At 49.7% G+C, this 25,717-nt stretch overlaps 1 protein-coding gene across 3 annotated transcripts in view; it reads right to left on the reverse strand.

Moving 5' to 3' along the window:
• NACC2 (NACC family member 2) overlaps window positions 1-25,717 on the reverse strand; it is an 81,353-nt gene that overhangs the window by 14,932 nt on the left and 40,704 nt on the right. For all 3 annotated transcript variants that reach the window (XM_043470002.1, XM_043470004.1, XM_043470003.1), the window contains exon 2: window positions 23,652-24,595. In XM_043470002.1, coding sequence (XP_043325937.1) covers window positions 23,652-24,534 — 883 coding nt within the window. In that variant the 5' untranslated portion in view covers window positions 24,535-24,595. The remainder of the gene's footprint in view (window positions 1-23,651; window positions 24,596-25,717) is intronic.

Genomic DNA, 25,717 nt, shown 5'->3' on the forward strand with positions numbered 1-25,717 from the left:
CCACATAACCGTGACGCACTACAGACAGAAAGGTGCATCTCCTTTCTTGGATTTAAAATGTCGGGGGGAGGATGCACCCAAGAACCAGTGCAATTTGGCACACGGGGTAAAACAAATAGCGGAAGTCTGGCAAGGAAGAGAAACAAAGCTGGAAACAGAAATTCGAGGCCAAGGCTGGGGAGGACCTATGTGCAAACCCTGGTGACCAGACCCCCGGAAGCTGGGTCACAAAGGGACACGTGGGTCTCGGCGGCCCTGCACTCGGGAAGTTCCGGGCTCCGCTGCTGGGAAGACATGGGCATTGGAAAGGCCTGTCCCTGGACGGTGCCCCAGCCAGGCCCTGGTGACAGGCCCCTCTGGGACAGCTCGGAACCCTGACACTCCCCTGGGCAGCTCCACACCCTACTTGGCCCGACCCACTCAGACCTGGGTTCTGTTTGTTTTCTGACTCCTGTGCCCGAGTCTGGCCCTGGGAGACCCCACTGGTCCCCTGTCTGGCCTCCCACCCCGCAGAGAGAGCCCAGCAGCTTCTCCATCGCCACTCTGACCGCGTGCCTCTTCTGTTCCCCATCCTTCCATGCAGTGCTGACCTAGAGACGCGCGCAGGCCCACTGCCCGCCCATGGGCACCAGGCCGACTGTGGACGCTGCTGGGGGCCAGAGTGAGGGGCGAGGGGCCGTGGGGGTGGGTGGCTTCCACTGCTGATCGTTCTGTGCTCTAAGCGAGCAAGCACACGGACGTCCCTGGTGGTCCAGTGGCTCCCAAAGCTGGGGGCCCGGGTTCGATCCCTGATTGGGACTCAGATTCCGCATGCCGCACGGCACGGCCAAAAAAGAGGACACCAGAGGAAGCTGCCTGGTAGACATGGTCATACTAAGTAAGTCAGACAAGGACAGATATCAGATGACATCATTTATATGCGGAGTCTTAAAAAACCACACAAACGGACTTACTGACTCACAGACACAGAAAACAAACGTATGGTTACCATAGGGGAAGGGAAGGGGAGGGATAAATTAGGCGTTTGGGATGAACATATATACGGTTCTACATATTAAACATATAAACAACAAGGACCTACTACATAGGAGGGGGAACGTTACTCAGTATTCTGTAATAAGCTAAAGTGGGAAAAGAATTTGAAAAAGAATAGACACCCGCATGTTGTGTAACTGAATCACTCAGCCACATAACCTGAAACTAACACAACATTACAAATCGGATGGAGGACAGTGGCTGCCCCCGCAGGATGGGGTGGGGGTGACTGTTGGGAGCAGCAAGTCCAAGGAGAGGGGCCAGCAGCCGGGGGCCGGGCAGACAGACAGAGGGGTTGAGAGCCCACACAGACTCCGGGGGCCCGCACCTGGACACAGCTTCCCGAGTTCCCTTCGATGCATCTGCCAACCGCTAAGTAGCGCGCGTGCAGGACCAGAGGCAGAAAAGCTATTGCCAAGAAACGGAAAAACAACTTAAGTCAGGAATGTGGTGTCCCACGTGTGAGCTAGACAAGCATCGGGTCTGAGGGCCTGCGAAGGAGGCGATGCTCGGGGGAACACCAAGGACTTCACCAAGACCCGGGAACAGCCAGGGCCCACGAGCAGGGCGACCAGGAGCGCCCGCCTGACTTACTCCAGGAGGTCACGTCACTTCCTGACAAACCCGAGGGTCTCTCGCAAAGGCCTCTAAAGACAGGTCCCCAGACCCTCTGAGGAGCAGCTCTGCTTAGAGCTTCCAAAATGTATTCACGTATCGTGAAGAGTTCAATAAAAAAATCACCAGGGAGACTTCACGGTGGTCCAGTGGTTAATATCCTGCCTGCCAATGCAGGGAACACAGGTTCAACCCCTGATCCGAGAAGATCCCACACGCTGCGGAGCCACAGCTACTGAAGCCCCTGAGAAGCCACGGCCAGGAGAAGCCTGCTCGCTGCAACTAGAGAAAGCCCATGAGCGACGACAAAGACCCAGCGCAGTCAAAAATGAATGGTTAAGGAAAAAACTCACAATCTACAAAAAGACATTAGATGGGACCCACAGGCAATCTGTAACAGAAAACAGGCAGATGCTGTCTTTCAAATAACCTCTCTTCATTTGTGCAAGGAATGTACAAGACGGTGAATTTCACCAGAAAACTAGAATCGGTAAAAAGAATCAAATGCTAGAAAGATGATTGGTTCAGGAGTAAATTAAACAGAGCAGATGAGAAGATTGGTGAACTGGAAAATAACTCAATCCAAAACATCCAGATGGAAGCTACAGAAGGAAAAAGAAACAGGAAAGTCGTGAAACAGAACAAAGGTTACCTGGAATTCGCAGGACGCGGTGAATGCATGACACTCGTGTCCTGGGAGCCCCGGGAGGAGGGTGGGTGCACGTAGGCAGCTATCGTGACCGAGAATTCCGAGCTGATCAAATGAAGTCATGTGAAGACAGTGACCCCAGGGACTTCCCTGGGGGTCTAGGGCTTGACTTCACCCTCCAGGGCAGGCAGCTGGGGTTTGATCCCCGGCAGGGGAGCTAGGATCTCACATGCCTCACAGTCAGAAAACCAAAACACAGAACTGAAGCACTGTTGTAACAAATTCAACAAAGACTTTAAAAATGGTCCACATTATAAAAAAAAAAAAAAACTAATCCCAGACAGACGGTAACACAGGAAGACATGGAAAAACTAAATGTGCAGATAAGTATAAACACAGGTATTAAAACAACAATGGCAAAAGGGTGCAGCTAAAAACATGCAGACACTCCCACCCCAACCCAGTATGACAGGGGGGGACATAAAGAAGGCTAAAGTCCTGGAGGTCTTGGCAAGCAGTGGAGGGGGCGGTCCTTGAAGGAAGGCTGTGAGTCAAGATGACCTCCAACCCTTAAGAGACCAGCTGTTGTTTATTTGCTAAGTTGCGCCTCACTCTTTGTGACCCCGTGGACTGCAATTTGTCTGCTAGTCTCTAAGGACTTCCCAGATGTTCAGTTCAGTTCAGTTCAGTCGCTCAGTTGTGTCTGACCATGGACTGCAGCACGCCAGGCTTCCCTGTCCATCACCAACTCCCGGAGCTTACTCAAGCTCAGGTCCATTGAGTCGGTGATGCCATCCAACCATCTAATCCTCTGTCGTCTCCTTCTCTTTCTACCCTCAATCTTTCCCAGCATCAGGGTCTTTTCCAGTGTCAGTTCTTCACATCAGGTGGCCAAAGTATTGGAGCTTCAGCTTCAGCATCAGTCCTTCCAAAGAATATTCAGGACTGATTTCCTCTAGGATTGACTGGTTTGATCTCCTTGTACTCCAAGGGACTCTCAAGAGTCTTCTCCAATAACACAGTTCAAAAGCATCACTTCTTCAGCACTCAGATTTCTTTATGGTTCAACTCTGATATCCATACATGACTGCTGGAAAAACCGTAGCTTTGATCACAGACCTTTGTCAACAAAGTTATGTCTCTGCCTTTTAATATGCTGTCTAGGTTGGTCACAGCCTTTCTTCCAAGGAGCAAACATCTTTTAATTCCATGGCTGCAGTCACCATCTTCAGTGATCCTGGAGCCCAAGAAAAGGAAGTCTTACTGTTTCCATTGTTCCCCATCTGTTTGCCATGAAGTGATGGCACTTCCCAGGTGGCTCAGTGGTAAAGAACCCGCCTGCCAGTGCAGGACATGCGGCAGGAGCTATGGGTTGAATCTCAGGGTTGGGAAGGTCCTCTGAAGGAGGAAATGGCAACCACTCCAGTATTCTTGCCTGGAGAATCCCAAGAACAGAGGAGCCTGGCAGGCTACAGTTCATAGCGTTGCAGAGTTGGACACGACTGAGCACGCATGCGTGGACTGCAGCCCACTAGACTCCTCTGTCCATGGGGACTCTACAGGCAGAATACTGGAGTGGGTAGTCATTTCCTTCTCCCGGGGATCTTTCCAACCCAGGGATCTTACCTCTGTTTCCTGCGTTGGCAGGTGGATTCTTTACACCGAGCCACGAGGGAAGCCCTAAAGAGACCAGTAGGCAAATTTAAAACAGGCAGAGAAAAGCAAATAAACAGACTAAAGTGCTTGATTAACCTGAAAGAAAGAGGAAAAGTGGAGAAACCACAGTAAGTCAGGGGGGAAAAGGTAGATGAAACCCCCAAATACCAGCAGTTCATGAAATGTAGGTGGATTAAACACTCCAATGAAGAATAGTTAAGGACTGTGTAAAAAACAAACAAAAAAACCCAGGAGAAAATCTTACACAAAAGGACAAAGAAAGTCTGAAAGCAAAAGGCTGGAGACAAGATGCAGCAGGTGAACATCAAAGAGAAGGGTACCAGGGCAGCCCCGCTGATGTAAGACCACGCAGACTTCAAAGCAAGGGACCTTCCTGGTGCTGTGGGATGTTTCCAAGAAGACCGGCTCGCCAAGAAGATAAAACAAGCCAGCGACAAGACAGAACAGGGGCCCAGACCACAGCTTCACAATAACTGGCAGAGCTGAAGTGGAGAAACGGCGCATCTACTGTACACCTGGAGATGTGAACATCCCCTCTGGGGAGCCAACCAGTGTAAGAAGAGAACAACCAATCAGAAAGCGAAGGCAAGATTCGATGTCGTTATCGGTGCAGTTTATCAGGCTGAAGAACGCAGTTTTTTCCAGTGCGTGTGGAACACATACTGGGGCACAGAGGGAGTCTCAGCAGATGCCAGTGCAATGGAGGGCTTGGAGGAGACTGTGACCGCGGGAAGTAATAAATCAGAAATTACAACCAAAGGATGACCAGAAATCCACAGCAGGTGTGAAATTTTAAACCCACATAACACCCTTAGATGACCCAAGGGTCAAGGGAAAAAAAATCACGAAAGCACTGGGAATTATTTTTAACTGAATAATAATGGAAATAACGACATATCAAAATGTGTTGGGTAGAATGAAGCCATGATGAGCAGGAAATGAATAGTCCTGAGTGTGTATATTTTAAAAGGCTGAGAAATCAACTGACCACAAAAACTAGGGAAAGAATAGCAGGTTAACTCAGAGAAAGTAGAAATAAACTGAAATTAAATATATATATATATATTTAATTTGAAATTAATAATATATAAAACATATATATATATAAATTAAAAATTTATATATATGTATATATATATATAAATTAAAAATTTATATATATATATGTATATATATATATAAAGCACAGTTGACCCTAATACAATTTGAGGGTTGGGGCACCCACTCCCCTGAGCAGTTGAAAATCTACGTAAAAGTTTTGTCTCCCCCAAAACCTAACTACTAATAATTTACTGTTGACCAAAAGCCTTACATATGTAGTCAGTTCACACAAATTTTGTATGTTATATATATTTATACTGTATTCTTAAAGTCAGCTAAAGAAAAGAAAATGTTATTAACAAGATCGTAAGAAACAGAATATATTTACAGCACCGGGCTGTATTTACTGATGTCCTTACGTTTACACTGTTTCCAAGGTGAATCACCTGTCTGTCAGTACCCACATTAATACTGTCCTATTTGGGCTCCAAAATCACTGCAGATGGTGACTGCAGCCATGAAATTAAAAGACGCTTACTCCTTGGAAGGAAAGTTATGACCAACCTAGACAGCATATTAAAAAAGCAGAGACATTACTTTGCCAACAAAGGTCCGTCTAGTCAAGGCTATGGTTTTTCCAGTGGTCATGTATGGATGTGAGAGTTGGACTGTGAAGAAAGCTGAGCGCCGAAGAATTGGTGCTTTTGAACTGTGGTGTTGGAGAAGACTCTTGAGAGTCCCTTGGACTGCAAGGAGGTCAAACCAGTCCATCCTAAAGGAGATCAGTCCTTGGGTGTTCATTGGAAGGACTGATGCTGAAGCTGAAACTCCAATACTTTGGCCACCTGATGCGAAGAGTTGACTCATTTGAAAAGACCCTGATGCTGGGAGGGATTGGGGGCAGGAGGAGAAGGGGACGACAGAGGATGAGATGGCTGGATGGCATCACTGACTCGATGGACATGTGTTTGAGTAAGCTCCGGGAGTTTGTGATGGACAGGGAGGCCTGGCGTGCTGCGATGCATGAGGTTGCAAAGAGTTGGACACGACTGAGCGACTGAACTGAACTGATATGACATGAAGCACTGTAGGTATTAACATGTCAGTGGTACTAGACATCAAAAAAGGAAAGATAATGTGGAAAAGAAATGCATATTTATTTATAAGTACTGCATTTATTGGAAAAAAAAACTATATATAACTGGACCCATGCAGTTTGAAGGTCAACCATGTACATAAGAGAGAAAAAGCCAAAAGCTGGCTCTTCGAAAAGACTAGTACGTTGGAACTTTCCTGGAGATCCAGGGGTTAAGACTTCACCTTCCAATGCAGGGGGTACAGGTTTGATCCCTGCTTGAGGAACAAGATCCCACATGCCTTGGGGCCAAACAACCAAAACATAAAACAGTAGCAGTACTGTAACAAATTCAATAAAGACTTTTAAAAAATGATTCACATAAGTTTTTTTTACAATGACTAATACCTTGGAAAATCTCCAGTAAGCCTAAATGAAGGCTATGAGGTGAAAAGACCCTAATTAACAATATTAAATGTTACTGTTGTATGAACATGACAGAGCAGATTCTGTAGAACAGAGGTCGGCAGACTTTTACTGTAGAGGGTCAGAGGGTCAGTGTTTTAGGCTACATTCTGTTGCGTATCCTTCTTTGTTTTCCCCTTTTTTCCTTTTAAACTTCTCTTTGAAAATATAAACAGTATCCTTCGTGTGGGGGCGGTACCTACACTGGCCAGGGGGCAGAACTGTCTGTGTCGCAGTTTGCCACTTTCTTCCACAAACACTGGGAAAATTTTAAGAGGATATTAGCAGTAGATTCATGCCAATAAATTTGAAAATTAGATGAGGCCCATAAGCTTCTAGAGAAACATAACTTAGCCAACAGTGATGCAAGAAGAGACAGAAATCTGAACCGGGACCTAATAAACATAAATCTGAAAAACACCATCTTGCAAACAACTCTTGGCTTGCATGGCTTCACCCGTGTATTACTTCAAAATATTTAAGAAGGAAGTCAGCTAATCTTATACAGACTCTGCCAGGTCATTTTATAAAAGGGGCAGGGATGATTCTCAATTCAGTTTACGAGGCCAGATAATTCTGCCAGCAAAAAGGGAAACATGACCTTAAAGGAAAATTAGAGGGCCCTCTCTCTTGTCCGTATGGTACAAAAATCCTAAAGGAAATATGAGCTCATATGCAAAGCATGGGCTGCCCCCACGTGGCTGGCGATCCAGGCACTGGGTCCAAACTCTCGCCTCCTCTGAGGTGGGTCTGAGGAACGTGTACTGGCAACTGGGCTTCTCAGAGGGCTCAGATGGTACAAAAATCCACCTGCGATGCAGGAGACGGGGGTTCAGTCTCTGGGTCAGGAAGAGCCCCTGGAGGAGGGCATGGCAACCCACTCCAGGATTCTTGCCTGGAGAATCCCACGGACAGAGGAGACTGGAGTGCTATAGTTCATGGAGTCACACAGTCTGAAGCAACTGAGCAACACCCACACACACCCCCACACCCACACCCACACTAGCACCCACACACACACAGACACACACACCGCCCCCCCACACACAGCAGCACCCCCACCCCCACACCAGCACCCACACACACAGACACACACACCGCCCCCCCACACACAGCAGCACCCCCACCCCCACACCAGCACCCACACACACACAGACACACACACCGCCCCCCCCACACACACAGACACACACCCCAGCACCCACAGTGCTTGTGCTGTGTGTGGGTGCGGGGTACGCATTTAACAGGATTCCCAGTGCTCCAGGCTGGAGCTCTGGACAACTGTAGGGGCAGGGGGCACCCCCTAGAGAGCCAGGGCTCCACACTCAGAGTCTGGCTGGAGTGGGGTGGCTCCCTCGACTTAGCAACTGCTGGACACTGACATCTCACCTGTCTCTCCCACCTGTGGCCTCCTTCTAGGAGATGAACACTGAGGAGGGTGTCCCAGTCCGGAGAACCTCCCACAAAAGGCCAAAAATATCAGGCACTTGAATCCGGGGTAATGAAAAAGGATCCTACGTCACAAGGTTGAACTTATTCCAGGAACGCAAGGTCTTTTAATATTCAAAAAGCAAGTTATAACATTAACAAAGCAGAAGAGGAAAACCATATGACCATTTCAATATTTAAAGAAAAGCCTTTTTTAATCTTTTTTTTTTTGGTGGCCATGCTGCACTGCATGGGGGATCTTAGTTCTCGGACCAGGAACTGAACCTGCATCCCCTGCAGCGGAAGCACAGAGTCTCAATCACTGGGCCAGCAGGGAATTCTGAAAAAGCTTTTGTTCAAATGTAACACTTATTTATGAAAAAATAAAATACTCTTAACCTAGGAAAGAAAACTTCCTTCATCTGATAAAGTGTATCACACACACACAAAAGCCTTGAGCAAATATCCTACTTAAAGATGAAATATTGATAGCTTCTCCAGAGTTTGGAAAGGAGACAAGAATGAATAAGAAACCCTGGCCAGTACAGCCAGGCAAGAAAGAAAATTAAAAGGGGAAGAACAGGAATAAAGAAATAAAGTGGTCATTTTTAGCAGATGACATGACTGTACACAGAGAAAATCCAAAAGAATCCTCAAGCAAACTGTTAGAATAAATAAGTGAATTTAGCTAGGTGACCAGATTTTTTTTTTTTAAACCCAATTTGTTTCTAGATACTAGTAACACATAATGAAAAAAGAGAGAGAGAGACTTAAATATCATATGGATGAAGACCCCCAAAAATGAATTTCTAGGAATAAATCTAACGAAAGATGGACTGAAAAACTACAAAATATTCCCAAGAAAAATGGAAAAAGATGTAGAGAAATGGAGGGACACATACAATCTTGTAGACAGCAGTTCACCTTAGACTAATCCAGGGGGTCAATGAAATCCACCAGCTTCCAAGGGGAATTGTGTGGCATTTGACGAACTGGTCCTGAAAGGATAAACAATTGCAAAAAAGAGCCAAAGCAAGGCAGCAGTAAGGAACAAAACCCTGGAAGATTTACACTATGTAGAAATCAGGAGACTGGGGACTGGCAGAGACAGAGGAACAGACCCAAGCGCAGAGAGAATTCGTACATTTTATAGACATCTGGGGTCAATACAGGGGAACTGTCACATTGGTGCGGAAAAGGTGGTCTTCTCAGTAGAAAGTGGCAGATCGGCTAGAAAGTCATATGAGAAAAAAGTAAATCTTCAGTCCCATATCACCCACATTAAAAAAAAAAACAATTCCAGATATACTACAATGTTGAGACAACTGATTAAGCATGGACAGTTAATTATATAGCAGTGCTATGTCAAAACTGAATTTCCTGAGTTTTGAACACTATGTTGTGTTTATGCAAGAGAATATCTCCTGGATAAACAACGCTCAGTATTTTGGAGTAAAAGAGCATAGGATCTTCAACTGTTCTGAAATAGTTCAGAAAAAAACTGAACAGAACTATACACAAAAACTGAAACATGAACAGTATGAAAAGGCAAAAAGATACGACACTGAAAGATGAACTCCTCAGGTCAGTAGGTGCCCAATATGCTACTGGAGATCAGTGGAGAAATAACTCCAGAAAGAATGAAGAGACGGAGCCAAAGCAAAAACAACGCCCAGTTGTGGATGTGACTGGTGATGGAAGTAAAGTCCAATGCTGTAAACAACAATACTGCATAGGAATCTGGAATGTTAAATCCATGAATCAAGGCAAATTGGAAGTGGTCAAACAAGAGATGGCAAGAGTAAACATTGACATTTTAGGAATCAGTGAGCTAAAATGGACTGGAACGGGGGAATTTAATTCAGATGACCATTATATCTACTACTGTGGGCAAGATTCCCTTAGAAGAAATGGAGTAGCCAACACAGTCAACAAAAGAGTCCAAGATGCAGTACTTGGTGCAATCTCAAAAACGACAGAGTTATCTCTGTGCGTTTCCAAGGCAAACCATTCAATAGGCACAGTAGACCAAGTCTATGCCCCGACCACTAACACTGAAAAAGCTCAAGTTGAACAGTTCTATGATGACCTACAAGACCTTCTGGAACTAACACCAAAAAAAGATGTCCTTTTCATCATAGGGGACTGGAATGCAAAAGGAGGAAGTCAAGAGGTACCTATAAAAACAGGCAAGTTTGGCCTTGGAGTACAGAATGAAGCAGGTCAAAGGCTAAGAGAGTTTTGCCAAGAGAATGCACTGGTCATAGTAAACACCCTCTTCCAACAACACAAGAAACAACTCTACACATGGACATCACCAGATGGGCAACACTGAAATCAGATTGATTATATTCTTTGCAGCCAAAGATGGAGAAGTTCTATACAGTCAGCAAAAACAAGACCAGGAGCTGAGCCTCAGATCACGAACTCCTTATTGCCAAAGGCAGACTTAAATTGAAGAAAGTAGGGAAAACCACTAGACCATTCAGGTATGACCTAAATCAAATCCCTTACAATTATACAGTGGAAGTGACAAATAGAATCAAGGGATTAGATCTGATAGACAGAGTGCCTGAAGAACTAGGGATGGAAGTTCGTGACATTGTACAGGAGGCAATGATCAAGACCATCCCCTAGAAAAAGAAATGCAAAAAGAAATGCAAAATGGTTGTCCGAGGAGGCCTTACAAATAGTTGACAAAAGAAGAGAAGCTAAAGACAAAGGAGAAAAGGAAAGATATACCCACTTGAACGCAGAGTTCCAAAGAATAGCAAAGACAGATAAGAAAGCCTTCCTCAGTGATCAACGCAAAGAAATAGAGGAAACAATAAAATGGGAAGGACTAGAGATCTCTTAAAGAAAATTAGAGATACCAAGGGAACATTCCATGCAAAGATGGGCACAATAAAGGACAGAAACAGTATGCACCTAACAGAAGCAAAAGTTATTAAGAGGAGGTGACAAGAAAACACAGAAGAACTGTACAAAAAAGATCTTCATGACCCAGATAATCACGATGGTGTGATCACTCACCTAGAGCCAGACATCCTGGAATGTAAAGTCAAGTGGGCCTTAGGAAGCATCACTACGAACAAAGCTCATGGAGGTGATGGAATTCTAGTTGAGTTATTTCAAATCCTGAAAGATGATGCTGTAAAAGTGCTGCACTCAATATGCCAGCAAATTCGGAAAACTCAGCAGTGGCCACAGGACTGGAAAAGGTCAGTTTGCATTCCAATCCCAAAGAAAGGCAATGCCGAAGAACGTTCAAACCACTGAACAACCGCACTCAGTTCAGTTCAGTTCAGTCGCTCAGTTGTATCTGACACTTTGTGACCCCATGGACCGCAGCACGCCAGGCCTCCCTGTCAATCACCAACTCCTGGAGTATCTCACACGCTAGAAAAGTAATGCTGAAAATTCTCCAAGCGAGGCTGCAATAACACGAACCAAGAACTTCCAGGTGTTCAAGCTGGATTTAGAAAAGGCAGAAGAAAAAAAAAAAAGAAAAGGCAGAAGAACCAGAGATCAAACTGCCAACATCCGTTGGATCATAGGAAAAGCAAGAGAATTCCAGAAAAACATCTACTTCTGCTTTAATAACTACATCAAAGCCTTTGACTGTGTGGATCACAACAAACTGTGGAACACTCTTAAAGAGATGGGAATACCAGACCACCTTACCTGCTTCATGAGAAATCTGTATGCAGGTCAAGAAGCAATAGTTAGAACAATGGACCAGTTTTAAATTGGGAAGGGATTACTGTCAAGCCTATATATTGTCACCCTGCTTATTTAACTTATATGCAGAGTACATCATGTGAAATGCCAGGCTGGATGAAGCACAAGCTGGAATCAAGTTGCCAGGAGAAACATCAATAACCTCAGATATGCAGATGACACCACCCTTATGGCAGAAAGTGAAGAAGAACTAAAGAGCCTCTTGATGAAAGTGAAAGAGGAGAGTGAAAAAGTTGTCTTAAAAGCTCAACATTCAAAATACGAAGATCATGGCATCCGGTCCCATCACTTCATGACAAATAGATGGGGAAACAAGGGAAACAGTGACAGACTTTCTTTTGTTGGGCTCCAAAATCACCACAGATGGTGACTACAGCCATGAAATTAAAAGATGTTTGCTCCTTGGGAAAAAAGCTATGACAAATCTAGACAGCACATTAAAAAGTAGAGACATTACTTGCCAACAAAGGCCTGTCTAGTCAAAGTTACAGTTTTCTAGTAGTCATGTATGGATGTGAGAGTTGGACCATAAAGAAAGCTGAGTGCTGAAGAATTGATGCTTTTGAACTGTGTGTTGGAGAAAACTCTTGAGAGTCCCTTGGACATCAAGGAGATCCAACCAGTCAGTCCTAAAGGAAATCAGTCCTGAATATTCATTGGGAGGACTGATGCTGAAGTTGAAGCTCCAATACTTTGGCCACCTGATGCGAAGAACTGACTCAATAGAAAAGACCCTGAGGCTAGGAAAGATTGAAGGCAGGAGGAGGAGGGGGTGACAGAGGATGAGATGGTTGGATGAAATCACCAACTCAACGCACATGAGTTTTGGCAAGCTCCAGGAGTTGGTGATGGATAAGGAAGCCTGGCATGCTGCAGTCCATGGGGTGGCAAAGAGTCGGACACGACTGAGCGACTGAACTGAACTGAAAAAGTGAGAAAGAATGATAAAGCAAATGTGGCAAATTCTTACCAGCTAATGAGTCTGAGGAAAATGTATACAGGAGTTCCTTGTACTTTTCTTAAAACATCTGTTAAACTTAAGATGATTTCAAATCAGAAAAAAAATTTTTTTTTTAAGAGTACATAGAGAAAAAAAAAAAAGAGTACATAGAGAATATCACAATGACCATGAGGTAAAGGAAGATTTCTTTAAACATTATATCAAAATTGCCATTGAATAAGAAAAAAGTTAATAAACTCACTACATCAAAATTATATTAAGAAGATAAGACAAGTTGTAGAGTGGGAGAAGCTATTTACAACTTTTATCGGACGAAAGAGGCCTATCCAGAGTAGACAGAGCTCCTGAGAAGTTGTGAGAAAAGAACGGACAACTTGCTCTACGAACGTGTGGGAAAGAAGGTTTAAATGGGCACTTCACAAAGGAAGACAGCCAAACTGCCAAAAGTATGGAAAAGTGCTCAAAGTCATTACTCATTATGGAAATGCCACTTCTCTATAAGAGATTCGGGACAACAGATTGCCTGCCAGTGCTCAACATTCAGGATGTCCAGCATCTGTTACAAAATTAACAGATAACATGGAGAACCACAAAAAAGGGACTTCCCTGGTGGTCCAGAGGCTAAGACTCCACACTCCCAGTGCAGGGGGGACCAGGTTTGATCTCTGGTCAGGGAACTAGATTCCACATGCTGCAACTAAGACCCAGCACAACCAAATTAAAAAACAAAGAAGGAAAGAAAGAAAAACGAACCACAAAAAGGAGATCCTAAGGAGGAGAAAAATCGGTAGGTAGAAACAGACTAAGAATTGACAAAGAGAAGGGCATTAACAGGCAAAGACTTTAAACCAGCTAGAAACACAATCAGAAAATATTTTTAAAATGTCAAAGCCAGAACTCATGAGGGGAGAAATGTAACATACAAATAAGAACAAAATGGAACCACGAAAAAGATCAGTGACCATGGAGAAACAGCAATGGAAACTCCTCCATCTAAAGCCTAAAGAGAAAAAAGGCTCTACGCTAATAAATAAACAGAGCCTTGGGATCTCAGGGGCAAAGGTATGTTTAACTGGAGTCATGCGGGGAGGGGCACAAGATAATTGAAGGAATAATGGTATAAATGCACGTGTCCAAAAAGCTCAACAAACTGTAAGCAGAGATAAAAGCAGCCTAAAAACAAAAGACACAACTTGTAAAGAGACACACAGAGGAAAATGACTTTGATTTCCTGAGGGGGAAAAAATGCATTTCAGAAAACAAGAGAATGTCTACTGAAAGCAGAAAGTAACAGTCAACCTAGAATTCTATATCCAGCAAAAATACCCTTTAAAAATGAAGGTGACAATTGTATGGTGAAAGTTAATTTCACTGGATATAAATTATACTTCAATAAGGCAGATTTTTTAAAAGGTGATATAAAGGCCAAAACCTTTCACTGTGTGGATCACAATAAACTGTGGAAAATTCTGAAAGAGATGGGAATACCAGACCACCTGACCTGCCTCTTGAGAAACCTGTATGCAGGTCAGGAAGCAACAGTTAGAACTGGACATGGAACAACAGACTGGTTGCAAATAGGAAAATGAGTATGTCAAGGCTATATATTGTCACCCTGCTTATCTAACTTATATGCAGAGTACATCATGAGAAATGCTGGGCTGGAGGAAGCACAAGCTGGAATCAAGATTTCTGGGAGAAATATCAATAACCTCAGATAAGCAGATGACATCACCCTTATGGCAGAAAGCGAAGAAGAACTAAAGAGCCTCTTGATGAAAGTGAAAGAGGCGAGTGAAAAAGTTGGCTTAAAGTTCAACATTCAGAAAACTAAGATCATGGCATCTGGTCCCATCACTTCATGGCAAATAGATGGGGAAACAGTGGCTGACTTTATTTTTCTGGGCTCAAAAATCACTGCAGGTGGTGATTGCAACCATGAAAGTAAAAGACACTTACTCCTTGGAAGGAAAGTTATGACTCACATAGGCAGCATATTAAAAAGCAGAGACATTACTTTGCCAACAAAGGTCTGTCTAGTCAAGGCTATGGTTTTTCCATTGGTCATGTATGGATGTGAGAGTTGGACTATAAAGAAAGCTGAGCACTGAAGAATTGATGCTTTTGAACTGTGGTGTTGGAGAAGACTTGAGAGTTCCTTGGATTGCAAGGAGATCCAACCAGTCCATCCTAAAGGAGATCAGTCCTGGGTGTTCATTGGAAGGACTGATGCTGAAGCTGAAACTGCAATACTTTGGTCACCTGATGCGGAGTTGACTCATTTGAAAAGACCCTGATGCTGGGAGGAATTGGGGGCAGGAGGAGAAGGGGACGACAGAGGATGAGATGGCTGGATGGCATCACCAACTCAATGGACATGGGTTTGGGTGGACTCTGGGAGTTAGTGATGGACAGGGAGGCCTGGCATACTGCGGTTCATGGGATCGCAAAGAGTTGGACACGACTGAGCGACTGAACTGAACTGAACATACAATAAAATGGACAAGTCTAAAAAAAAAGAAAAAAGGTGATATAAAAACCTCTTTGTAGTTTTTTGGGATTCATCACTAGTCCATCACTAGGACTGTAAGAAATGTTAAAGGTAATTCTTTAAGCAGAAGGAAAATGACACCAGATAGAAACCAAACTATATGAAGTGTAAAGAACTGGACAAGGTAAATATGTAGGCAGATATAATAGAGTTTTTTCATATTTTAAATTTCTTCAAAAGTAAACGAGACATCCACATGAAAAAAATATTCAGAACCTTGACCATATCTCTAACTTTATACAAAAATTAACTTTAAATGGGACACAGACTAAAAGTAAACCCCAAAGCCATAAAATAGCTAGAAGAAAACACAGGGAGAACGTTTTCTATAATTTTGTTGGGTTAAGACTCAAATACAACACCAAAAGCATGACCTGCAAGATGAATGATTAACCACTTACACTTCGTCAAAAATTTTAAATGTCTATGAAAGACATGATTAAGAGGAAGAAAAGACAAACTACAGTCTGGTGGAAAATGTTTACAAATCACATATCAACACACGATTTCCCCCTGGAAGGCATAAAGAATGCACAATATCAATGATACTCAATATTCAAACCACCCAATAAAAAGAGGACAAAGACTCAAAGAGCCACTTGAGCAGAGTGGGTACACAGATGGCAAATAAACATAAGAAGGATGTTCCACATCATTAGACATTACAGAAATGCAAACTAAAGCTGCAGTGAGACACCATTACAGACCTTGAGGACGGCTTTAAAAAAAAGAAAAAAGACAAAACCAGGTACTGGTGAGAAGACGGAACAACAGGCACTCTCTTGCTCCGCTGGCTACGATGCAAAGTGACGGAACTATTTCAGACAAGTGTTTGGGCAGTTTCTTATAAAGTTAAGTATGTCTTACCATACCACCTATGGTCTCACTCCTGGGCTAACTTACCAAATAGAACTGAAAACTGAAGTGTGTGCAAAAACTTTTTTTTTTTTTCACATGTTTGCAGCAGCTCAATTCATAATCACTAAAGAGTAGAAAAAAACCACAGGTCTTTCAACTGGCACATACTGGGTAGGCCAAAAAGTTCATCTGCGTCTTTCTATAAGACATTAAACCCACTGTGGGAGTACTGCTCGGCAGTCAAAAAACAAACGAACCAAGAACTCACACAACAAGAATGAATCTCAAATGCATTCTGACTCAAAAGACCACACACCGTGTGATTCCATTGATGGGACAAAAATAGACCACCGGTTGCAGGAGCTGGGGGAGAGGAAGCCAAGACGACAGCGGGGCCTCACGGGGATGAGGCAATGTGTGAGGTGACGCTGCTCTGGGTCTTGATTATGGAAGTGGTCACACGACCATATGCATTTGTTTAAACTCTGAGAATAACGTGCCCAAGAGAAGAAAGTGACTACAAGTAGAAAAAAGACAACTAGTTGTTCCAAGTGAAAACAGCAACATCAATAAAGCTTCCCTGATGGCTCGGCAGGTGAAGAACCCACCTGCAGTACAGGAGACACCGGAGACTCAGGTTCGACTCTTGGGTCGGGAAGATCCCCTGGAGGAGGGCACGGCAACCCACTTCAGTACTCGTGCCTGAAAAATCCCATGGACGGAGGAGCCTGGCAGGCTACAGTCCAAAAGGTCGCAAAGAGTCAGACACGACTGAGCACAAGATAAGATTCACAACAGCCTATGAAGAAGTAAAATATTTTACAATTTCACAAAGAACTAGAGCAGGTAAAAACACACTGTTTTGACAGTCTGAGTTCCATGGGAGGGGGCAATAACCCTGAGAAGGTTGATGGGATAAGTCAGATTTGTGAGTCAGCTCTAGACAACAAAAGCATGGTGGGAGTGGAAGGTGAGGGAGCCTAAAGAGGAACTCTGGGAAAATTCAGTCAGGAAGTGGTGGAAAGAGGAAAAAAGAAAACATGACTAATAAAAAACCAATGAGATAACAGATCTGACCTTAACCCCCTTGGAAATTACACTAAATGTAAATGGTCTAAAGACTCCCAATAAAAGATGGTAAGACTGGATAAAAAAGCAGATCTCAACCGTGCACTCATATATCACACGAAATAGTGGGTTGGGTGAATCACAAGCTGGAATCAAGATTGCCAGGAGAAATATCAACAACCTCAGATATGTAGATGATACCACTCTAGTGGCAGAAAGTGAAGAGGAACTAAAGAGCCTCTTGATGAAGATGAAAGAAAAGAGTGAAAAAGCTGGCTTGAAACTCAACATGAAAAAAACTAAAATAATGCCATCCAGTCCTATTATTTCATGGCAAATAGAAGGGGGAAAAGAAGAAGCAGTGACAGATTTTATTTTCCTGAGCTCCAAAATCACTGCAGATGGTGACTGCAGCCATGAAATTAAAAGATGTTTGCTCCTTGGAAGAAAAGTTATGACAAATCTAGACAGCATATTAAAAAGCAGAGACATTACTTTGCTGATAAAGGTCCATCAAGTCAAAGCTATGGTTTTTCTAGCAGTCATGTACAGATGTGAAAGCTGGACTATAAAGAAAGCTGAGCACCAAAGAATTGATGTTTTTTAACCGTGGTGTTGGAGAAGACTCTTGAGAGTCCCTTGGACTGTAAGGTCAAACCAGTCCATCCTAAAGGAAATCAACCTTGAATATTTATTGGAAGGAATGATGCTAAAGCTGAAGTTCCAATACTTTGGTCACCTGAAGAACCAACTCACTGGAAAAGATCCTGATTCTGGGAAAGATTGAAGGCAAGAGGAGAAGCGGGTGGCAGAGGATGAGACGGTTAAGTAGCGTCACTGACCAACAGACCGGAGTTTGAGCAAACTCTGGGAGATAACGAAGGACAGGAAAGGCTGGTGTGCATGGGGTCGCAGCCAGACAAGACTTAGTGACGGAACAACAAGAAACACCATGGGCTACCTACATGAAATGAGTAAGACACGGGAGATCAACAGTGTCCTATCTTTTGCCTTTTCATACTGTTCATGAGGCTCTCAAGGCAAGAATATGGAAATGGTCTGCCATTCCCTTCTCCAGTGGACCACGTTTTGTCAGAACTCTCCGCCATGACCCGTCCGTCTTGGGTGGTCCTGCACGGCATGGCTCACGGTCTCGCTGAGTTACTGAGACAGTGAAGGGAAGGGAGGCCTGGTGCGCTGCAGTCCACGGGGTCTCAAAGAGCCAGATATGACTTGGCGGCTGAACAACAACAACAGATTAACAGTAAAAAGATGAAAAGAGCCAACAGCAGGTAAATACTAAACAAGAGGTCTGGCATGGCTATTTTAATATTTACATAGATCAGAAATGGATAAGTTCCATGAGAGATACAAATTACCATGACTTGAAGGGGGTGAAAGAGAAATCTGAATAGTTCTATACCTCAACTAACGGAAGTGAAGTGAAAGTGAAAGTCGCTCAGTCGTGTCTGACTCTTTGCGACTCCATGGACTATACAGTCCATGGAATTCTCCAGGTCAGAATACTGGAGTGGGTGGCCTTTCCCTCCTCCAAGGGATCTTCCCAACCCAGGAATCGAAGCAGGGTCTCCTGCATTGCAGGCGGATTCTTTACTAACTGAATATGAAAACTGCAGGCCCAAGTGGCTTCACTGGTCAAAGAACGCTTAGGACAGAAATAACATCAAACTTAAACTCTTACAGAAAATAAACGAGAAGGGACATTAGTGTATCATCCTACAAAACCAGCAAAGACACTACAGGCAGACTACAGATAATTAGCCTTCATAAATGCAAAATTCCTTAAGAAAATACTAGCAAATTAAGTACAGCAATATACAAAATGATAACACATAATGACCAAGTGGGGTTTATCCGAGGAATACAAGGGTGGTTCAACATCTAAAAATTAACGGATGCAATATACCACATCAATAAAATAAGGAGAAAACCCAACCATTTCAACAGACGGACAAAAACGTAGTCCCACTTATACGAGGACGTCCACGGCAGCGTGATGACGAAGGCCGCACATAGCCGCCACTGGCGGCACGTCCATGGAGTGGGAGAGCGGCCCAGCCACTAGGATCAAGCACCCACGCTCGGAACCACAGGGATGATGGATCTCAAGGCACAGTGAGTGAAGGAAGTCAAGGAGAAGAGGTTCCATTCTGTGCGAGCCCCCTTAAGCAGAAGCAACGGTGATTGGAAACAGGTGTGTGGTGGCCGGGCTTGGGGTAGGGACGACCTGGGACAACTTTGAGGGGAGCAAAGTGCCGCGTAAACTTGACTGTGCTGTTGGCCGGATCACAGCGACCAACCTCATCACCTGTACGCGGGAAACGGGCATGTTTTACCCCGTGTAGACACTCACATACACAGAAGGCGCGAACGGGAAGGCAGGACCGCCCGCCCAGCACAGGCGCGTCTCAGTCTTCCTGCTGATGCTCCAGCGAGACTGGAGTGCGGACAGCCTGACGGTCTGGGTGACGGACAGACGTCCCCAGAGGACAGAAAACAGATCCCAGGCTGCCTGCGGCTGGGGGGTGGGGTACCCGCAAAGAGGTGTGAGCGTCCCCAGAGTGACAGACACGTCCTCCTGACTGTGCTAACGGCCCCACAGCTGGTCTCAAATGGGTACATTTCATACCCGTGTCACTGGGGTATGTAAGTCACACCTCAATAAAACTGGCTTAAGAAGAAATCTCAGGGCACTGGGGGGTGAGGGTTAAACGGGACACTGCAGGGGGCCAGGGAGGCCACCCCTGGAAGCCCTCAGGGCCAGTCCTAGACGACACCGGGAGCGCCGGCCGGCCCCCGGGGCAGCCTCTGGGGTGCACAGTGGGAGAGACACTTTGTGCTGGCCCCTCTCTCAGCTGAGCTGCCAGGATGTTACCTCAAAACACAGAGGAGCCCCCGACCCTGGGCAGGGCCCCCCACCCTAGACAGGCCGGGGCTTTTGCTGCACTCTCACGGGGTGATGTCCCCGCCCCCAGGCCAGGAGGCAGCATGGGGGGGTGGCAGGGGGCCTGCAGAACCAACTCCGTCTTCTCCCTTCTCAGCAGGACCCCCAAGCGAGCGCCCATGGGCTCTGAGCTGCGGGTGGGAGCGGTGATCGCCAGGCACCCCGGGGGCCCTGCTGGAGAGATGCCCTGCTGTGCAGAGGGGTGGATATAGCGGGCTTGGCCCTAAGATGTAAGCCGTAAGATGGGTCAGCGGCTGCGCTGACCTCCAGAACCTGGGAACAGTCATGGAGCCGCGTGCCAGCACCCACTCCTGAGCACCGCCGGGTCCACCCTGCGTCCAGGCGTGGGGACGGCGGGCAGACCCGGAGGAGGAGCAGAGCCACGCCGGGACATCAGCACACACGCCGGGCTACCAGCAGCGTCCAGGCGTGTCTGCAGGACACCCGGAGGCGGTATCCGCCCAGGAAAGGGTTAACGTGGGAGCACGCGGCTGGTGCGTAAATACCCAGGTGCCCCGGTCTCAGACGCCCACGGGGAGCACACCTGCTTGCTGACCCAGCACCTGTACAGTGAGGAGGGCGGGCCTGGAGGCCAGAAGGCGGTCAGACCGCAGAGAACAGGGGCAGCGTGGGTGCCCACTCTATGGCTCATCCCCCCACCCCTCCGTGTCCCCTGACGGGGATGTGGCTGAATCAACCAGGGCATCTCCCCGATAGACGGCGGTGCAGGACCTGCCCGGGATGGAGGAGACACACAGGCTGGGAACAGGAACCCAGAGGGGGCTGCTGAAGGACTGAGACGCATTCGCTCGTCTGGAACGTTCCATTCCTCGATTTCAGTGAGCAGGGGCTGCCAGCGGCCCTCCGTGGGGATGAGGCTGGGGCTGCGGTCTCTGGCTCCTTCACGGCCCTGCAGGCAGGGTGCTGGTCAGAAGACCCCTGAAGGTCACTCAGGCTAGCCTCTCCCTTGGCCAGGAAGGAGGAGGGACTCCAAAGAGCCCGAAAGCTCCAGATTCCACCAGCTCGGAGTCCTGCCCTGCCTTTGTCCAGGTGCCGGGAGAGGGGCGCCTGGCTATCGGGTGGCCCATGGGGGTTGTCACCCCCCACCCAGACTCAGCCAGGGCACAGTGGGAGCCTGGGGGCCGGGGAGCCAGCACCCAAGGAGCAGCCCACCACTGCGAACAGGCCCTCTCCGCCTGCCCGGCCCCCACGGACCCTCCCCCACAACCCTCTTCCCAAAGCACCCAGCACCCAGCGATGCCAGCCACGTCACTGCCGATAACCTAGATCTTAACCAAGAAATCACACCCCCCCTCCCTGCCCCACTTATGGGCTCAGCGAGGAGAACACCCAGGCCGGAGCCTCGCGGGTCAGCTGGAGGCAGGGCCGCTCCCAGGCCCGCTGTCCCTCCAGTCTCCCAGCTTGCCGCCACCACCCTGTCCACCGCCAACACCCCCAGGGGCTCTGGGGGCCGCGGGGCACAGGCACGCAGGCCTTGCTGAGCCGTGCCCGCCCTGAAGGACTCGGCATGTGGTCTCGGCGGGAGAGGGGCTGGGGAGAGGGCCCAGGCACAGTCAAGGCCGTGGGGCAGCTCGGTCTCACAAGCCCTCCCCGGGGTGTCCACGGCCACTGTCCCTTGCCCTCTCAGAAAACCCCAGATCACAGGAGAGGGCCAGGCTTGTGCACCCAGAGCAGCAGGTGCCCCCAGACGAGCTACCGCCCTGCCCGCACACCAGTGCCACCCTCAGCGCCCTGTCCTGTCTCTCACCGTCTCCAACCCATCAATGCCTGAGGCCACACGGCAGGGCGGGCTGAGCGGGGAAGACCCTGGGGAGGCAGCTGTACCAGGCCCCCTCCTGGTTTGGCATCACACCTCCAGGGACCACAGCGGGCAGCCCCACCGCTGGGCCCACAGCAGGTTCGGCCCTGACCCCTCCGCTGAGCCCTGTCCTGCTGCCGGCATTTGTTGTGGCCGGGGGGGTGGTCCTTAGAGGCTGCACGCCCTGGGGAAGGGGCTTGGGAGCCACCCCAGCTCCCTCTGGGCACCGCCTGGGGGCTGCTGGGGCGGGAGCAGGCTGAGGGGGCTGCCCACAGGTGGCTCCCGGGGTCCCGGCCAGGCCTGACCCACACCTGAGCTTGTGGCTTTCTTGGGGTCAGGAACACGGAGCCCTACCCTCCACCACTAAGAGGAAAACCCCATCCAGACAGAGGCGGTCTGTGTGCTAGCATCCTGCAGAACTCACACAAATGTGACAAAACGCGTTCAAACAAAGTACTGCGCTGCAGGGAAGATGATGCCCGAGCCCACGGGAGCTGTCCAGGGCACCGCCACCCCTGCAGCTCTGAGAGAGACCCCAGGAGGGGCCCAGGTGGGCCAGATCAGAGCCGAGACCCAGCCACCCCATCCACGGCCGCTGGGGACCGGCTGTCCCAAGGGCCTGAGTTGGCCGGTGCTCCCAGCTCCCTGTCCCCGTCCGTCCAGAACTGATGGACCTGCGCCTGCCTGGAGATGGAGGAGTGGAAGGGGGTGGGAGGCGGGGGTCGGGGGCAGACAGCGTCGGCCCCATCGGGGCGCGAGGCCACGGGCAGTCTCAGGGGAGGAAAGAGTCTCCGAAGTGCCCCCGGGCCCAGCTCTGGGAGGTCACTCCCCACTGGCACCAAGCTTCCGGCCAGTCAGTCACTGGATTCGGGCCCCGCATGCAAATCAGGCCAGGCGGCAGGCCAGGCACACAGCCGGTCTTTGGGGAACGCGGAAGGCAGGGGGGGACACACAACCCGGGGCCTCGATGGTGGGACCCTCCACCCACGAGTCCTGAACCCTCTCTGGGGGCCGTGAGGCAGTTTACAGGTAGCAACAGGCGTCTCAAGTCAGAATGTGCCGGCTTTATGATCCCAAAGGCAGGAGTCCTCCCAAAACAAGGGCGGGTCGGGGGGCGCTCGCTGCACTCAGGAGGCGCTTTCTGACCTGCCCCGGGTGCTGGCCGCGATTGGAAGACTCCAAGGACGCTCTGGACTCGAGGCGAAAGCACATGGGAGGGGCAAAGGGCGGAGGTCAAAGGTGACAGAGATGGATCTGATGGGGCAACCTCACTGACAGGGCCTCAAGCAGGCATGGGGTCAGCGGGGCTGCACGGTGCCCTGCGAGCCCTCGGGCAGGTCCCTGCTCCACCAAGGCCCACAGTGTTTTTCATCTGTCCAGAGAAAGCCCGGGTCCTGGCCCACGCGCTCCGCTACAGCTAAACTTTTCCGGGGCCTCCATCCCACCCGGGTCGACTTTATAGAAGGTCCTCAGCTAAGGCCGTGCAAGAGGGACCCAACTCCTGCTTGTGTCTCAGGGTCAGCTGCCGACAGCTCGTCCGGTCTGAGCTGCACGCCTCTGGCACAGTGGCCGCCCTGAGCTGTCCCGGCCCTGGGACGTGCCCATCTCCCCACCAGGCTGTGACGCTACGGGTCAGGCCCGGTCAGCCTCAGTGCCCACACGGGAGGTGCCTGGAGGGCCCCGGCGGGCCCGCCCCGCGTTACCTGCATAGCTGCCCGTGGCCTTGATGTACATCTGGCCGTACTGCTCCTCCACCATGGTGTCGTAGGCCTCGTCGTCCTCCTCATCCTCCTCGTTGTGGTAGGAGGTGGGGCTGTCCGTGGTGGGCAGGCTGCTGGCCCCGGGGCTGGTCCGCTCCCCCTGGGAGTACGGCGCCTGCTGGATGCTGGGGATGAGGGTGGCCAGGCTGGGCACCCCGTAGTAGGAGACGCGGGGCAGCTTGAGAGGGGCCGTGCCCGTGGCCACTGCCGGGCCGGCAGCCACCGCCGCGCCATCCCGGGGCCCCGTCTCCAGAGGGCGCTTGGGGGCCAGGCCCGGGCCGGTGGCCAGAGGCAGCTCCAGGGCTTCGTGCTTGACGCGGGTCAGCAGCGGGATGGGCACGGAGGGGGACACGACGTAAGGGGGCGCGGCGGCTGGCTGCAGCTGGTTGCAGGGGCTCTGGGGCTCGGAGCTGGCGTCCTCGATCATGGTGGTCTGCGAGTCGCAGTGGGGCGAGCTCACCTTGAACATGAGGTCGGTGCCGCGCTCCACGATGTGCTGGATCTGCAGGAAGCCGGCCGTGTACATGACCACGAGCTGCTCGCTGGCCGCCATGGTCAGCCTGCCCGTGTAGCAGAAGGACAGGATCTGCTGGAAGCAGGCGGGCGGCACTGTGCCCGGCAGCTCGAAGGCGCTCTTGCTGTTGCCGCTGAACAGGTCGCGGAAGTAGAGGCTGCTGGCGGCCAGGACGGCCCGGTGGGCCTTGAAGGCCTGGCCCTTGACCACGATGGACACATCGCAGTAGAGGCCCAGCAGACGCTGCTCGTTGAGGCAGCCGAGCACGGTGTTCCCAAAGTTGGGGATCTCGATGTGCAGCATCTGCGACATGGCGGGAGGTGAGGGAGCCGGCCTCAGACTCTCAGCGCGGGAGCCGCCGGGTGGGGCGCATCTGCGGGAGACAGGGCGTGGGTGTGGGGGTCAGGGTCAGGCTCCTGGACGTCCAGCAGCCGGGCCGTGCTCTGCGAAGCCACCCTGCTCTGCCCCAGCGCCCGCCTCCTCCACCTCCGCCGACCCCCGCTCCTGGGCACCCCAGCCTCGCCCCAGCCACGACGCACCAGACCAGGTCTGGCCACAGGCCCGCCAGCAGCGGGACCCCGGCAGAGCCCTCAGCACTGCCCAGGAGCCCCAGCTGGGTTCCCAGCCAGGTGTGGGGGGGGTGCCCCCATGCCAGCCCGGGGCAGAGTGCAAGGGCCCCTGAGGTCCGAAGACACCCGTCCTGGTGGGGCCCAGGAAGAGAGGCCTGGAGACAGAAGACGGGACGACAGAAGGACGGGACAGGCCGGCCAGCCACAGAGCTGGAGGGGCAAGGGCGGTGGGCCTCTGTCCATCTGCACAACTCTTCTCCCAGGAAAAAGTTAGCAGCAAAGGGGCCCCTCTGCTGCCGGTCCCCTGGGAGGGGCCAGAACCCAGAGCCCGGCACCGCGGCGATGGGAGAAGCAGGGGTCCTCTCGGAGGCTTTGGTTTCGGTTTGCTTTTCCCCTTTTCTCTTAGAGCAGCCATGCAGAGAACCCGCCGGGAGTTGGGGGGGCGGTGAAGTCCTGCCCCTGCAGACTTAGAAGCAGCCCCCCTCTGCCCCCTGGAGAGGTGGGCAAGCGGGGGGGGGGCACCCAGAGAGAGAGCTGGGGCAGGGAGAACTCAGTCGCTCCGCCGTCTCTGCTTCCCTCCGAGCAAAGGAGACTGCGGACTCCCCCGACCCGAGCTGTGAGTCCGACTCCGGGACTCAGCTCCCCCCACCGGCCTGAGTTGCCTGGGGATCGGGCGGCCAGGGCAGGAGTTGGGAGCCTGTCGCAGCCCCACCTGCGTGCCCTCCCGCCGCCCCCACCCCCCCAGCTCCTGCCGCCAGCCAATCCCTGCTGGCTTGCTCCTAGCCCAGGTGACTGGAGGGGTCCTGGGGGAGTCAGGGGAGGGTCTGGCCAGGGCTCAGATGCTGCCAGGGGGGTGCTGCCGGCCCCCGGGGTCTGGTGCCGGACTCCCCCGGGCCGGATGGGCCGGGGAAGGGCTGGCCCAACTC

The sequence above is a fragment of the Cervus canadensis genome, chromosome 5 (assembly GCF_019320065.1).
Source record: "Cervus canadensis isolate Bull #8, Minnesota chromosome 5, ASM1932006v1, whole genome shotgun sequence".
NCBI classification, from domain to species: Eukaryota; Metazoa; Chordata; class Mammalia; order Artiodactyla; family Cervidae; genus Cervus; species Cervus canadensis.